The sequence below is a fragment of the Stegodyphus dumicola genome, chromosome 10 (assembly GCF_044657685.1).
Source record: "Stegodyphus dumicola isolate Sdum_Otavi_A_Nest chromosome 10, ASM4465768v1".
Taxonomy (NCBI): Eukaryota; Metazoa; Arthropoda; class Arachnida; order Araneae; family Eresidae; genus Stegodyphus; species Stegodyphus dumicola.
Window position 1 is genome coordinate 108,475,533 of NC_140777.1, and position 15,381 is coordinate 108,490,913.

The 15,381-nt window shown below is 32.7% G+C and overlaps 1 protein-coding gene across 2 annotated transcripts in view; it reads right to left on the reverse strand.

The window, feature by feature from the left end:
* LOC118194048 (deoxycytidylate deaminase) overlaps positions 1-14,797 on the reverse strand; it is a 43,038-nt gene extending 28,241 nt beyond the window's left edge. Inside the window, exons 1-3 of one of the 2 annotated variants that reach the window (XM_085825377.1) lie at positions 14,714-14,797; positions 4,899-4,971; positions 4,662-4,775 (exon numbers count right to left, since the gene is read on the reverse strand). In XM_085825377.1, the coding sequence (XP_085681503.1) occupies positions 4,662-4,775; positions 4,899-4,950 (166 nt within the window). In that variant the 5' untranslated portion in view covers positions 4,951-4,971; positions 14,714-14,797. The remainder of the gene's footprint in view (positions 1-4,661; positions 4,776-4,898; positions 4,972-14,713) is intronic. The other variant, XM_035365235.2, reaches the window with a different exon arrangement.
* Between the last annotated feature and the right edge of the window lie 584 nt (positions 14,798-15,381).

Here is a 15,381-nt window from a genome sequence, read left to right on the forward strand (position 1 = left end):
TTTAATGAACTTCAAAGTTAAAAAGTCTATTATTAATTTTAAGCACAGGAGAATTTACAGTTTTTGAAAACGTAATTGGTCTCAGTTCTAGTAAATATTCTTTACAAAACCTTTACAAAAAAAAAAAAAAAAAAAAAAAGCTCAAATAGTAACTGCCCAGTTTTCCACCTTTTAATCAATTGAGATCTTGTGGATTCTAATTTAGATTCAAGCCCACGTAAAAATAGTCTAGATCAAGTTATCAAATGAGATGGTGAAAGAGAATTTGCTTCATTGCAGACATAGGTTATAGAAATAAAATTAGTAACAACTTCAGTTTATACTGCAATAATACACATTTCTTCATAAGACAATGAAGTTCTACCTAAGATATACTTTAAAGATACTGTTTAGCCAAAAAAGCATCATTTAACTAAATTAACCATAGATTATAAACACAAGAAGTCACTTCATTCGACAATCAAACAGTTCTCCTTATTAGACAATTATACTGGATACTGTCTGGGAAGATAGAGTTTAACAAGTTATAAATAAATGCAAGACTTGCCTCTGAGCAAGAAATCAAAATACAGTCAAAAGTCGTTAATCCGGACTCGTCGGGACTTCGGCGATTCCGGATTATAGATCATCAGTTTAAATCTGGTAAGATGGCACGCAGAAATTATAAAATTAAAAATATGAAACCGTAATTTATGAAATAAAGAACAATTATGATCTAAAGGGTATCAAAATTTACAAAAAAAAAAAAAAAAAAAGCTTAATATTTATTTGTTTACTTTATTAAACATTTCTTTCAATGTAAGTTGTTTAAGTTGCTTCGTTTTATGTGATAATACTTTCTCTTTAATTCTATAAACAGACATAATTTTTTGTTCACTTACACAGTTCCGCTGTTCAAGTCCCGTTAATTGCTGTGCCGAGAATACCGACTAACTTGTCAATCGAAATTTTTTCGTTTTCACTAACCTCTCTGTCACCATCTTCATGTCTTTATCCATTTTTTCCAGCAATTCCACTTTTTGTTTGATGGACATCGAAACATACTTTCGTTTTGTACGATCCTTTGGGAGCTCCAGAATCAAAAATTCTATTTGACATAATCGAAAGTTCAAGTTTACTTTTATAGTATTGCTCTTACAGTCTGCAAAAAATAATAAGCCGGATCCAATTCGAAAATTAAGGAACAACGCAATCATCAACATTAACTGAAATAGATAATTAGATAATTTTAGCTTACACCGTCCGTTATACATAAAACGCGCATGCTAAAACGTATTCTGCGCTTGCGCACACGCAAATGCGCAGTCGTAAGAGTCTTACGCGCACGCATAAACGCCTATGCGAATGTGTCAACGCTGCGCATGCGCAGAAAGTTTTTAGCTTTGAGGTCCGGATTATAGATCATTCCGAATTATGGGTGTCCGAATTAACGACTTTTGACTGTATAAACCAAATGACGAATGATTTACCTGGAGAAAATAACAGCTAAGCCTTTTAAACAAATAGGATTGGCTTTTGCAAAAACAGTTATCACCAAACCTAATTTGGTACTTACGTATTAACACAACCAGGCCAAAATTTGCATAAATCACCAAATTTGGCGACCCTACTTACGACAACCCTACGTGTTATACGTAGTTTTTCGTTAAGAAATTATTTTTAAAATGAAACTGTATTTTGGAAAGCAAATCTTCTGGAAATGTAACGTCGAAGAGTGCAATCAACATATGGGTGTGAGAACCGGAAATTGGTTTGAAGGTAGTCGAATTTCATTTGTTCGCTTCATTTATTGTTGGTGTAAAGAGTTAACCTCAATTAAATTTTGTGCAGAAGAGATGGGAATTGCTGACAAAACTGTTATAGATTGGAATAATTACAATGGCGAAGACGGTTTTCAATCAGTGCTAAAAGCAATAGCCAAAAGATTTCCGTCGAAAAAATAATTCTGCAACTTATTCAAATTTGAAACCGGAAGGGTTTAATTGCTATTTTATATTTTAAAACAAAATAATATAAAAAACTGTATTAAAAATTATCTGTAATTAATAAATGTACATTTTCTTTCTATTCATACTTTTTTACTCAAACTTACAAATCGCGCCAACCTGGTTGCGATAATACGTAAGTACCCCTAATTTAGAAGATGAAGCAATCATATGTTGCAATATTTACATTCTATAATACAAAATTTAGAAATATCACTTGATTTGTCTACTGAAGCCATTTTCAGCATGTCTGAACTAAACCCTCAATTATATGGAGTAATAATGTTACAAACTTTAAGGGAGCAATATGATCTATAAGTGTTCTGGATAACCTTCTTAGAAATTGAAAATCAGATCCTATTTAAAGCTTTAGTTCCAAAAAAGGTATAACGTGAAAATTTATTTATATTTTTTATTGCATTTTGGCAGATTTGGGGATGCTAATATAAAATCAATGAACATAATTTTTATAAAAGAAACAAAGATTTTAAACACCAAAGAGCTTTAGACCCGTCAATGGCATGCTCTTGTTGCGTCTGTGCCTAACCATTCAATCCTCTCTTTTAGCATAGCAAATAATTTTTCTGTTATTCATTGAGAGTGGGGTGTCGGGATCCACAAAAATTCATAAAGTTCCATTTTTTGTTATGCCACATACAGTTGACTTTCCGATGCCATACTCCTTGAATAATTTTCAGACAGATACACTTATTTCCATTTTTTGCAGCAATTCCACTTTTTGTTTAATGGACACTGAAACATGCTTTCACTTTATAGATCCTGTTGCAGCTCCAGAATTAGAAACTTTTTTTTTAGCAGAATCGAAAGTTCAAACTTTAGTTTTCATAAAATTGCTGCAAAATATAAAAATAAAAAAATATTAAGCTGAATCAAATCAGAAAGTTAAAGAACATTGCAATCTGCTATATTAATTGAAATTCTTTGGAATTGGTAAAGTATAATTTTAACCTAGTTTAACAGCATCCGCTATACATGATTGACTATGTAACATGGCGGCGATATGTTGTGTTAAATTTTGCCTTGCTTCTAACGCGCACTGAGACAATTAAGCCTGAATTGTATTAATTTAGTTATTTTTTCTTAGTTATTATACTTACATTTAATACTTGCACATGCTTAAGGCCGACCCCTGAATAAATAAATTCCTACATATACTTGAGCTTACTGAGAGCTGGCGCTAGATATTTTGCCGCCTGATGCAGCCTCTGCGGGTCCTAAATTCTTCTGCCAAGCACCTCCCCAAGTTCTAAATTTTTGCCATCCCTTAATTTTGGGTCCCAGTTCTTTCCCTAAATTCTAAAAATTTTATCACCCCTTAATTTTGTTACTTGGTGCTTCTCTAAATTTTATCTCCTCTAGTGTAGAATTGGCTGCCCCTTCAAATGGCGACAAATTTCGTTCAGTTTTTACAATGAAAGCCCGTTTCTGGTTACCATGATAGTTTTAACTTGGTTTCAGCTGATTTTTGTAAGTGAAAATAGATCAATGTGTACATGGACAAAGGCAGTGCACAATGCCTAGTTAGTGCAATTCTCTGAATTTTTTTTTCGAATGAAAATAGATTGATGTGTACATGAACACCGAGTTTGTGCAATTCCTTGACTTCTTATTTTGGTTCTATGTAATGGCCATCTTGAAATTGTGGCTTCACGGCGCCGATCTTGCCGTCAAAAAAGAATCTTAAAAAAAACCAAGCGGCACTTAATTGTAAACTTTTACCATTTTATCTTCCCTAAATTCTGCTGCCCGGTGAGGTCATATGAGCTCTGGCATCAGTTCTGGGTTTACGTGAATAAAAAAACAGTTATTCTTAATTCAAAAAGTAATAATTTTTTGGTCTCTGAGTATCATTAACAAATTCTATTTTTAGCACATGGAAAGAAATTTTTGTTAAATTTTTCCTTGTGAACATTTAGCACATTTAACTTAAAAATTTCCATACTCTTTGCTATTCAATTACTAATATAAAAAAAATTGTTTAGGGTGCGCTGGATGACTTAAGTTATCATGTATTGATAAACATACGGTGATGAAAGCAAAATATAATTAATAATGATTCGCCAGGTTGGCATCAGGGATATAAAATATTAGATAATATATTTAAGATGTATGCCAAGCAGATACGCAAGCTACGGAGCCAAATTATAGATCACATAAATTTATGCTAAAATGATTGTTTCTTCAATAACAAGGTGTTTTATTTATTGCCGAAGTGAAATTAAGAATTAGGATTCTCCACATGTTTTCTTACATGAAAAAGAAATCAAATGCACATGTCTAAAGCATAAAAAAAAATTCCTAAAATACTTTTTGTTGGTGGCTTTAAGGTTACGATTTTAGATCATTCCCGATATTGGATGTCTGGATCTTGGACTTTGTATTGTACGAATGTTTGACCAAAATTAGTGATTCTGATTTTGCACCCTGCAAGATGCAAAACACCTTTTCTTTTTGAGATTTCCTTTTTTATTCTAGCAAATGGAGTGCCACCATCCTTTCTGTACTCAACGCAGGCTGGGGGGAAAAGAAAATATTTGAGTTTTCCTTCCTTTTAAATCCATTCTGGTAAGTCTCTCTAAAAATGAATTTTTTAGTTTTTTAAAATACTGTACATCATTCTGAATAACTCAGTATATATAAATATATTTGTATTACCTGAAATGTTACTTGGATGAAGTACACTCAATCCATTATCAGTTTCCTTCTGAGCTTCACCACAGTTTGATGATTCATTTAATTGAACCTCCGAACACAAAGATGTAACTTTTTCTAACAGCAACCAAAATAAGAAACACATAATATATCTATACCTTTTTCTCTGTCTATATATATGTATATATGCATACGTGTCAAACTTCTGTTAGGATGAATTAGAAATAAAAAAATTCTTACCTATTTCATTTTGAATTTCACTGAACTCTGCTGATCCTTTTAACTGAGCCATTGAATACAAATAGCAAATTTTCTAAAAGCCACAAAAGTAGTAAGTATATACTGAGGTAAGCCATATTCATCAAATTTCAGTATGTACATTGAAAACTATAATCATATACCATATTTACTCACATATTTCTTCCCTTTTTACCAATTTTATTGCACAAAAATTGAGAAGGAAAAGTTATGCGAATAACTTAATTTCTAAAGGACAATAAACCATAAGTACCTAACATAATATTATTTAATTCCAATAAGATTACCTGGTAATACTAACATTACCAATATTTACTATGATATTTTCATTTCTACTTCCTGTACCTCATCTACTTTTATTTAGTCCACTGCTATTCCCTAGGCCACAAATCATTTAATGCTGCTTGAACTGATGTCATATCTGCAATAGTTTGCAGTTTTTTGTCACGATTGTTACTCAATCTGCCTTCCCATGTGCAACAATCTTTAGAACCATCATGAGTATCAGATATCCCTGTTTTCTTGAAGCTCTTCTCTATTATTGCTTCATCAATCACGGCTCATGCACTCAAAATCCTCGAGAAAATCAAGTAGTCACTATGTGGTTGAATCCATGGCTCTTGTGTAGAATTGGGGACCCTTTCGATTGGTGCCAAATTTTGCTCAGTTTTGTTGATGAAACCTCATTTCTGGTTACCACGATAGTTTAAATTTAGTTTTAGCTTCCTGATTTTTTTTTAGTGAAAATAGATTGATGTGCACATGGGAGTCGAAAGGGAGTGCACAATGTCGAGTCTGTGCAATTCTCTGATTTTTTTTTAAGTGAAAATAGATCAATGTGTACATAGACACCGAGTTTGCAACTCTTATTTTGCTTCTGTGTTGCGGTCATCTAGAAATTGTGCCTTCCTGGCACTGATCTTGGTGTCAAAAGAATCACCAAAAAAATCCAAGGAGCACCCAACTGTAAACTTTTACTGAATCCATTTTAAAATTAAGAGAAGCTCACTTTAAGAAAGGGAAAAACTGCGTGAATATTTAAAATACTCTCAGAGCCAAACGAAAAATACGTGAGTAAATATGGCATATATAATTCATCTGTTTTAAATTAATATACATAATAATATAAAAAATACTCCATCAAAACATGGATTAGAACATAAAAAGAACAAACTTTATGAAGAACAGGCGCAGAAAAATTAATTATAAGAAGAAACAAACTCGGTAAAATCCTATCATACGGTACGGCCTTGGTGCAATTTTGAAAATTGTCGCCAACACCAAAATGACTCATTTACTGCTCATCATAAAAACAGTATTTACTGATCACCATAATGTCGCCAAATCCCATCTGTACCGCATACTGGGATCAAACCATGAACTCTAAATATAGTACATATTTTACTTGTCTACCTACAATAATTCTTAAGAACATATTTTAGATCAGAAGCAAAAAAACACAGTTTAATTTGAATCCAAGTTTGAAAAAAAATAACTAATTTATATTTTAATCATGTGATTTATTTCCTAGTTAGATATAAAGGCAGGCCTGTGCCAAGCCTAATCAGCGCCATTGTGCAAATGTCTAGCGAGTGCCTTTATGCAGTGACGATATTAAAGAGACATTGCTTATTGTTAATATTTAAAATGAAGCATTATTAACATAATAATATGAAAAAGCAAAAATATTAGATTCTATTTTTTACTTTGTCTAAATATGCAAACATTTTGTGCTTTGTTAAAACCGACACTCAAACAGATTTATTGAAGAATTATACATATATTTATGTTACAAAAAGCCGCCCAGCCAATATAGTGGTTAGCATTGCTGACTGCCGTGCCGAAGGGCCCAGGATCGAGTCTCGAAAAAGGTATGCATGTTTGTAAATGTATTGTATCCGTTCGGCATGGAGACACTCTAAATATGCGAGGCAAAAGTTTTCTCGAAAGGCTGGTGGTAGGGGAAGAGGGGTGGGAGACGCTCGGACCCGTTCCCCCAGAATGCTCTCCATCAAAATTGGGGGCGCAACTGAGCTCCTGTGAGGTGCTCAAGGCTGTTGCCAATGGCAGGCGTACCTTGCGCTCCTTGCCACAACGAATTTTGTGGGCTTGGGCTGACTATAGGTCAGACAAGTGAGCATTAGTCAACAACAACATGTTATAAAATGTAACACTGCAAGCAAAGCGAAGTAGTCGCCATTGGATACCAAATTGGTATCTTCATTGGATACCTAAATGCGTTAGATACCAAATATATTACTGAATACTACTTATTATCTTAAAATTAAAAACAAATTAATTTAGATATCTAATAAGTTTGCACTGAATAAATTGTTGTTCGCAGCATAGTTTACAACAAGGTTCAAGCTGTAATTACAATGGCACAAAAAATGCTTTAGAGCTGATATCTAGAGATATATCCAAAATTTCTTTCTGCATATGGCTATGTTGTTGACATCGATATAGCATGGAATTTCAACCGACGATGCTACATTTCCTCTAAGCTCATGCTTAAGATCTATACAGTACTTTTCCGTTTCGCTGGCGCAAATCTCGCCAAGCAAACTTTATAGGCAACAACACACAGTATAGACACAAAAAAAATGTTAGTTCTAAGAAATTTTTATTTTGAAGGCATAAACATTTTAATAGCATTTAAAATTTTGTAAAAAGACAATAAATTTGGAAAAAGACATTAATTTAAGAATTTACTATGCTTTCATGGCACAACATACTGATTCGCCGTTTCATATCACGTGACCCCAAGTGATCTCATTTCACGTAAACTATGCTACAAAAATCTAATTGTCTCAGTAATTATCTACAATAATTTGAAGTTAAATCTTAATTTGAAATACAAGTTTAAATGCAAGAATTATTTCAATTCATACTAATAGCTTATTCAAATTATGTACAACCACAGTGCTTTACTTCGCTAGTGCATTCTCATTAGAATTGATGAATTTAGCCCTTTGCCTTTCCTATATTTTAACCTTCGGATGAGCAGTGTGATTGCATTCTAATTGAATGAATTACTGCAAATGGCCTTAGGGCATAAAATTGAACTATCTGGTAAAAATTCTATTTAATTGTATGCCAGTATTGAAAGAAACAATCAATCTGATAAGAAATGGCTGCAACTTGTTTTGAATATGAGGCGTAAAAGGTTACCAGACAGGATATTTTGTTTGTCATTGGTTGTACCATTTTTGGCGATTTTATCGCTTGCGCCAGCAAAATGGAAACGTACCAATATATACTATTTATATCGTTTTGATTTTTATCAGTTAATGCTTTTTGCAGTTTTTGACATAAGTTGAGCTGATCTTGTAAATACAGTCAAAGTCGTTAATTCGGACACTCATAATCCGGACCTCAAAGCTAAAAACTTTCTGCGCATGCGTCGCGTTGACCTTTACAGTTGCAAATATGCTTGTGCTCGTGCGCAAAATACGTTTACGAATGCGCGTTTAATGTATAACGGATGGTATAAGCTAAGCAAAAATTATCTAATTCAGTTAATGTTGCATATTGCGTTGTTCTTCGAATTGGATTCGGCTTATTATTTTTTGCAGACTGTTAGAGCAATTTTATAAAAGTAAGCTTGAACTTTCGATTATGATAAATAGAATTTCTGATATATATTTACTAATATGTAAAGGATCTAAAAAGCAAAAGTATGTTTCGAAGTCCATTAAACAAAAAGTGGAATTGCTGCAAAAAATGGATAAAGGCATATGCTTTGTTTATCTAAACTTTAACGTTTGTTTATCTAAACTTTGTGTTTCTTTAACGCCGCGGCACGCAATGAATTGGAAGTTGATCTGTCAGCACTATCCTTATCTTCAGGGCAGATGTTTTTATTTTATTTGGCTTATAATTCCTTACTAAATGTAGTATTTCATCTCAATGTACTCTGTCTTTGATATGATTTAAATCAAATTCCTCGTCATTATAATTTGCTTTCGATAGCGAAGAAAGTAACAGAGGTTATTGAAAAAGAAAAAATTTCGATTGACAAATTAGTCGGTATTCTCGACACAACAATTATGGGACTTGAACAGCGGAACTTTGTAACTGAACAAGAAATTATGTCTGTTTATAGAATTAAAGAGAATGTATTATCACATAAAAAACGAAGCAATTTAAACAACTTACATTGAAAGAAATGTTTAATAAAGTAAACAAATAAATATTAAGCTTTTTTTTTTTTTTTTTTTTTTTTGTAAATTTTGATACCCTTTAGATCATAATTGTTCTTTATTTCATAAATTACGGTTTCATATTTTTAATTTTATAATTTCTGCGTGCCATCTTACCAGATTTAAACTGATGATCTATAATCCGGAATAGCTGAAGTCCCGACGAGTCCGGATTAACGACTTTTGACTGTATATGTGAAAGGAAATACAAGATGCTGATGTATAAAGGTACAGGGGGCGCCGTAGACGTGTTCGACAAATTGCTTAGCCCTTGTTTTGTGTCTGCAGTTGCATTCGTAGTAATTTGTGCAACATTAATCTTTTTGTGGCTTTTTTTGGCGTTTGCTTGTTGTTATTGTCATTTTACATGAAAAACAAAAAGGGTAAGTGCAGTTACATAGTATGTTAAACCTAGTTTAGCTTTTTAATTAAGAAAAACGATGATGTAAAAATAATTACTCGCAAAAAATTTTTTTGACATGAATCATTTGTTTATTAAACTAAAACTTATTATCTTTCGAGAAGAAAGGATTGACATATTTATGGAGTACTACTGAATTTAAAATATACCTATTTGAGATTTGAAGAAATATAAATATAGTATTCTGAAATCAAAAATTGGCCATTTTCCGATTTTTAGCTATATGGAAAACCAAAGGAAAATGTTTCATTATTTCATTACCTCTTAAATACATACTTTACATTGGATTTATTTACTAAAACAGAAGAGTACTACCACTTCCTTGAGTTATTTGATATTGAACTAATAGTTTATATATTTTACAAGCAATGGTTCAAGATATACTGCTTTTCAGAAGTAAGGTAAAATGTTTCGAACAGTGACTTTCTGAATGTTATTAAAAGGCTTTTTATGTAATAGTTCTTATAATAGTTTTTTCCTATATTTATATTTACTTCTGCTTTTTCTGTTTTCATTTTCCCTCAGATATCGGAAGAAACATGCACACACAAAAACTGTCTGAGGTATTAAATGCAATGAAGAAAAAGAAACTGAGAGGAAAACCAGAACTTAAATTACTCAGTTTTTTTCAAAACCCAGAGAATACCCAAACTGACCCTACTAGCACTAGTTGCCCATCAACATCTCGGCTGCCATTGAAATTGCCAAAAGAACCTAATAATCAGAAAGAGTTAGAAAGTGTTTTCACCCAGGAATTACCTTTAATGCAGATGGTAAAAAAAAAAAAAAAAAAAAAAAAAAGAAGAAGAAGAAATACTAGTGAATTATACACTTTCTGCAGTAGATACACATTTGCCTGTTCCTGGTGAGTCCGGATTATGTCCAAGTCTATTATTGCCATCCGAAGTTCAAGGCCTTAATAGAAAATGGTCCTAAATAACCTGGTTTCGAGTTTCAGTTTCCCAAGACAAAAATGGACGTAAATGTTTTTAGATGTACTTTTGTCGAATCCTGCCAAACAACGAAAGAGTTAAAAGGGATAAGATGCTAAATTCTGCTGAAAAAAATTCTGTTTATTGTTTTTGTTGCAAAATTTTTAACAGTTTCAGCAACGCAAAACTGAGTAGTTCTGAATTTAACGAATAGAAGCACTTAAATGAGCTCTTAAAACTTTATAAAAAAATAAAATGCATTTCCGGAATCTACATCTTTGGTCCAATTTCTTAGAAAGATTATTAAAGAATTAACCTGTTGATTCGAAATTTCAAAATTTATTTAAAAAAAAAAAAAAAAAAAAGAAGAGAGAGACTAAGCATTGGAGCAATGTTATTGAAAGAATTACCTATGCCATTCAGTTTTTAGCTGAACAAAACTTAACTTTCCGCTGTTCCAGTAACAAGTTATTTGATAGAAATAATTTTTTAAAGTGTGTAGAAAGTATCACAAAATTTAACCCTATTATGTCTGTCTATACTAATAAAATTCAATCTAAAAAAAGAAAAATATGCTTCATTACCTTCTTGAAGATAAAATTCTAAATAAAACAATTAGCTTATTAGAGGATAATATAAAGCAAATTATTTTAAGTAAGGTCAAACAGGCAAAGTATTTTTCTATTTTACTTGATTGTATCCCTGATTCCAGCCATCAAGAGCAGATAGTATTAATTTGTATGAGGTACCTTGATTTAGAAAATATACACATGAGTATTCAAGAAAAGCTTTAGTATTTTGTGTTACAACAGATACGGCCGGTGAAGGATGAACATTCTTATTAAAGAATTCAGAGGAAAATGGTTTAGATATTAGTAATTTATGGCGGCCAAGTTTACGAAAATGGTTCAAACATAAGAGGTAAGCAGTTTATGAGAAATCATGCTCAAATCATTGCTTTTCTGAATTAAAAAGTTAACCCAAGTTTAACATAATATGTAACTGCACTTACATTTTTTATGTAGAAAAACAATAACAACAAGCAATCGCAAAAAAGATAAATGTTGCACAAATTACTACATTTGCAACAGCAGACACAAAATAAGGATTAAGCAATTTTTCTAATGCATCTACCTTTACATACGCATTGGCATTCCGTATTTTCACATTCAAATTAGATAGACGAGAACACCAGAGACAAACTCCTGCCCTGGTTATAACTTTCATTCAAATAAGACAGTGTGCTAGGAGGAAGTGGCACTCAAACCTGGCAAGCTCGAGGCTGCCTAACACAGTTAAATGCCCAAACCCCTAGAGGGATCAAGGGGACCGCTAACCTATTGGTCGAGCCAATGAACTAAGACTGAGTCGACAGGAATACTCAGCAATTCACATTCCACGTCCCTGTTCTAGAGAGATGGTAAAATCATCTGCCACCAACAGGGGCCGCAAATAAGGTCAGCAGAACGAAGTCACTTAAACACTGACAGACCGGGCCACCAATCCGGTCTGCTAACACTACGTCACTGTATACAGATGTCAGTATTACTATGTCATGTTATACGTTTAGGCTTTAGATGCCCCAAAGCGAAACCAAGGAATAATATGAATATGTAGTTTTGAGGCTCTAGACTCCCACTGGAAATCTCAAGCAGTTTAAACCAGTTCCACGGACAGGGCTGTTTTGCCTCGACAACAATGAATATTGGTAAAATCCTAGTATACGGTGCAGCCTTGGCGCGATTTTGAAAATTATCGCCAACACCAAAAATGATCCAAAGAATGTCTATGTATATATACTATGTGTGTATATAAGTATATACTATGTATAACTATATATATTCTTTGAATGACCCGTTTACTACTCATCGTATATGTCCCGCTTTTACTGCTCATCATAAAGTCGCCAAAAGTAGCTAAATCCCGTGTGCACCGGATACTAGGATTAAACGTGAATATCGGTTGATCTTTACAATATGGTAACTGGTAGTTTGGCGACATTTTGGAGGCAATAAAGGTTACTACCTGGGACTTTGGTAATAATGTGAGCAGTACTCAGTTCCGATTACGCATTATTTTGTGTGAGGGAAATGAGAGATCATGGGATATGTCATGTGATATTAATGGACGAATTATGGTTCTTTAATCGGAAAAGGGGGGAAATTGGAAAAAATTCTGGAAATTTTGTATTTGGCTTTATTCTGTGTGGTGTGAAACAGTGTTCGTGAATTTTTGGATCCCATGGCCCTAACTAAAGTGAATTCGAAATGGGTATTTAGTGGAATTGAAAAGGGTAGTAATAAATGTTTTTTTAAGGTTGTACGAGATAGAAATAAAGATGCTTTATTAAGTTATTTCTTTTACCTGCTACCTTGCTGTGAAATATAAGTATGATTTTAAAGATCCTGAAACAGAAAGAAGAAAAGTTTATCGGACACGTAATTAAGATTCTGAAGAAGATTAGGTAAGTTAGTATTTTTAATTATTTGAGGATAATATTTTTATGCATTGTTCTAAATGTAAGGTGGAAGTAAAGGAATTTGATATTATTGGGAAAATTGTTATTAGCAATGATTTAGTTTAAAGTAATTAGGATTGTAAGGTAATTTTTATTAATTTAATGTATGTGCTCATTAATATTTTAAGTAGTGTTTTTGAATTTAATTATATTTTAATTAAATGATAGTTATTTTGTGAATTTTATGTTTGCAGGAATTTGGTATACGTTTTAGTTGAAGTAAACATGCATGGAAATAATTTAAATATCTGACACTAAGTATTTGTAATGGTTGCGGTGTGAATTCGTTGGTGACGTGTATAATGTAATAGATGATTTAGAGGTAAAAGTTTTTTGATATTTTATTTATTTTATATGTGGAAATGTTCATATTTGGAAAGGGTAAATACTTTTTCGCTATCAGGTAATTTCATATATGTTCTTTTTACCGGGTTTAAAGATTGAGAAAATCGTCATGTATTTTCGTGAAATTTTTCTAATTTATGAGAAAAAAGCAGTGTACATGGATATAGTGAAGAGTGTGCGCAATGCCACTTTTGTGCAATTCTGGGATGTTTTTTTAAGTAAAAATAAGTCGACGTATACATGGTTTAGTGATATTTTAATTAAATGATAGTTATTTTGTGAATTATATGTTTGGAATTTGGTATACGTTTAAGTTGAAGTAAACGTGCATGGAAATAATTTAAATATCTGACACTAAGTATTTGTAATGCTTGCGGTGTGAATTCGTTGGTGACGTGTATAATGTAACAGATGATTTAGAGGTAAAAGTTTTTGGATATTTTATTTATTTTATATGTGGAAATGTTCATATTTGGAAAGGGTAAATACTTTTTCGCGATCAGGTAATTTCATATATGGTCTTTTTACCGGGTTTAAAGATTGAGAAAATTGTCATGTATTTTCGTGAAATTTTTCTAATTTATGAGAAAAAAGCAGCGTACATGGATATAGTGAAGAGTGTGCGCAATGCCATTTTTGTGCAATTCTGGGATGTTTTTTTAAGTAAAAATAAGTCGGCGTGTACATGGTTTATGTGTATGTGTTATTTTGAAAAACGGAGTATGGTATTGTGCACTTTTTCCCAATTTTGCAGGGAATATTTGTCATGATTAAGCAGTTTTGTTAGATAAAATTTCTAGCATAAGTGTAATTCGGCTACTAGATTGTTGGAAGAAGTGTTCAGTAGATAAAAAGAAAAGAAACATGTCTTTACTTCGTGAAGACAAAATGGCGGCGGGAAAAAAAAAATAGAGGGTTGCTGTAGTAGAGTTGGTCGCCAAATTTTCGCCAAAAAAACGCCAAGTTACCATAATGTAAAGATCAACCTGAATATCTAACTACAACCAGCGGAACGTACGACAATGCCATATGGTCCCTGCCGAGCCTGAAACAGCCATCGCGATGACTCGAGTCCTATGGAGACTGATTTTAAACACCCATGGCAGAGACTGCCTAGGTAAAGATCCTAATCAATAGCTTCCCAGGTTTTACCTGAATCGACCCCTCGAAGGGCGTTCAAATAAGACAAGAATTTTTCTGTTCGAACAGGAAGCAAGACGAACTACTTGTTTTAATGATTAACCGGCGCTATCGTGCGCGACAAGACCTTGCACCTATTGTTGGTACGGGCTTGTATAAAATAAAGAACATGAATTTCTTTTGCATAGCAGTACATTTTATAACATTAAAAATAAGAATAAAAGAATGAGCAATAATACCTAAACTTCTTTCAATTCACCGCCAAACCATGTAATCAAACGCGTTGCCAAATCTACAAATCTAATACTACGAATCTAAATATATGTGGCTTCCCATGTGGGTAGAGGTATGATCCGATTATTGCAATTGGCGATTTATGGTTTTGAAACAATATGAAGGATATTCATTTTTATTATTGTTAATTTACTAATAATTCGCGAATCCAGTGCTCTGACTCTCAATTTAGTGGCTGAATAGTAGAAACAAAGTTTCTTTCAAACAATAACTAAACTTAATTATTCGCCCTGCAGGCAAAAAGACTTAACAGGTGTACAAAACAAGACGATGTTTTTTTTTTTCCCTTTGCCTCTGTACCTGAAAAGAACTGTCAAATTTTGAATGTGAACTTGGTATTTTTTGTACGGTTTTCTTTACACGAAGAGTGAAATTCTGTTTAGTGTAAAACGTGAGTTTCGAGTTTTAAAAGAACAGCACTTTTGTTACAAGTTAATAAATTTTTTTGTTCTCGATTGTAAAATACTTCGTATGTTAGGTAGGGTAAAATGGGAAAAACTATTCCTGTAGGACCGAAATTTCACTTTGAGGAAGCGTATCAAACGTACATAAAAAAAATATAAATTGATTTTCCTATATCCGTATGTAAAATGTGCACTGGTTCATTTGTTTT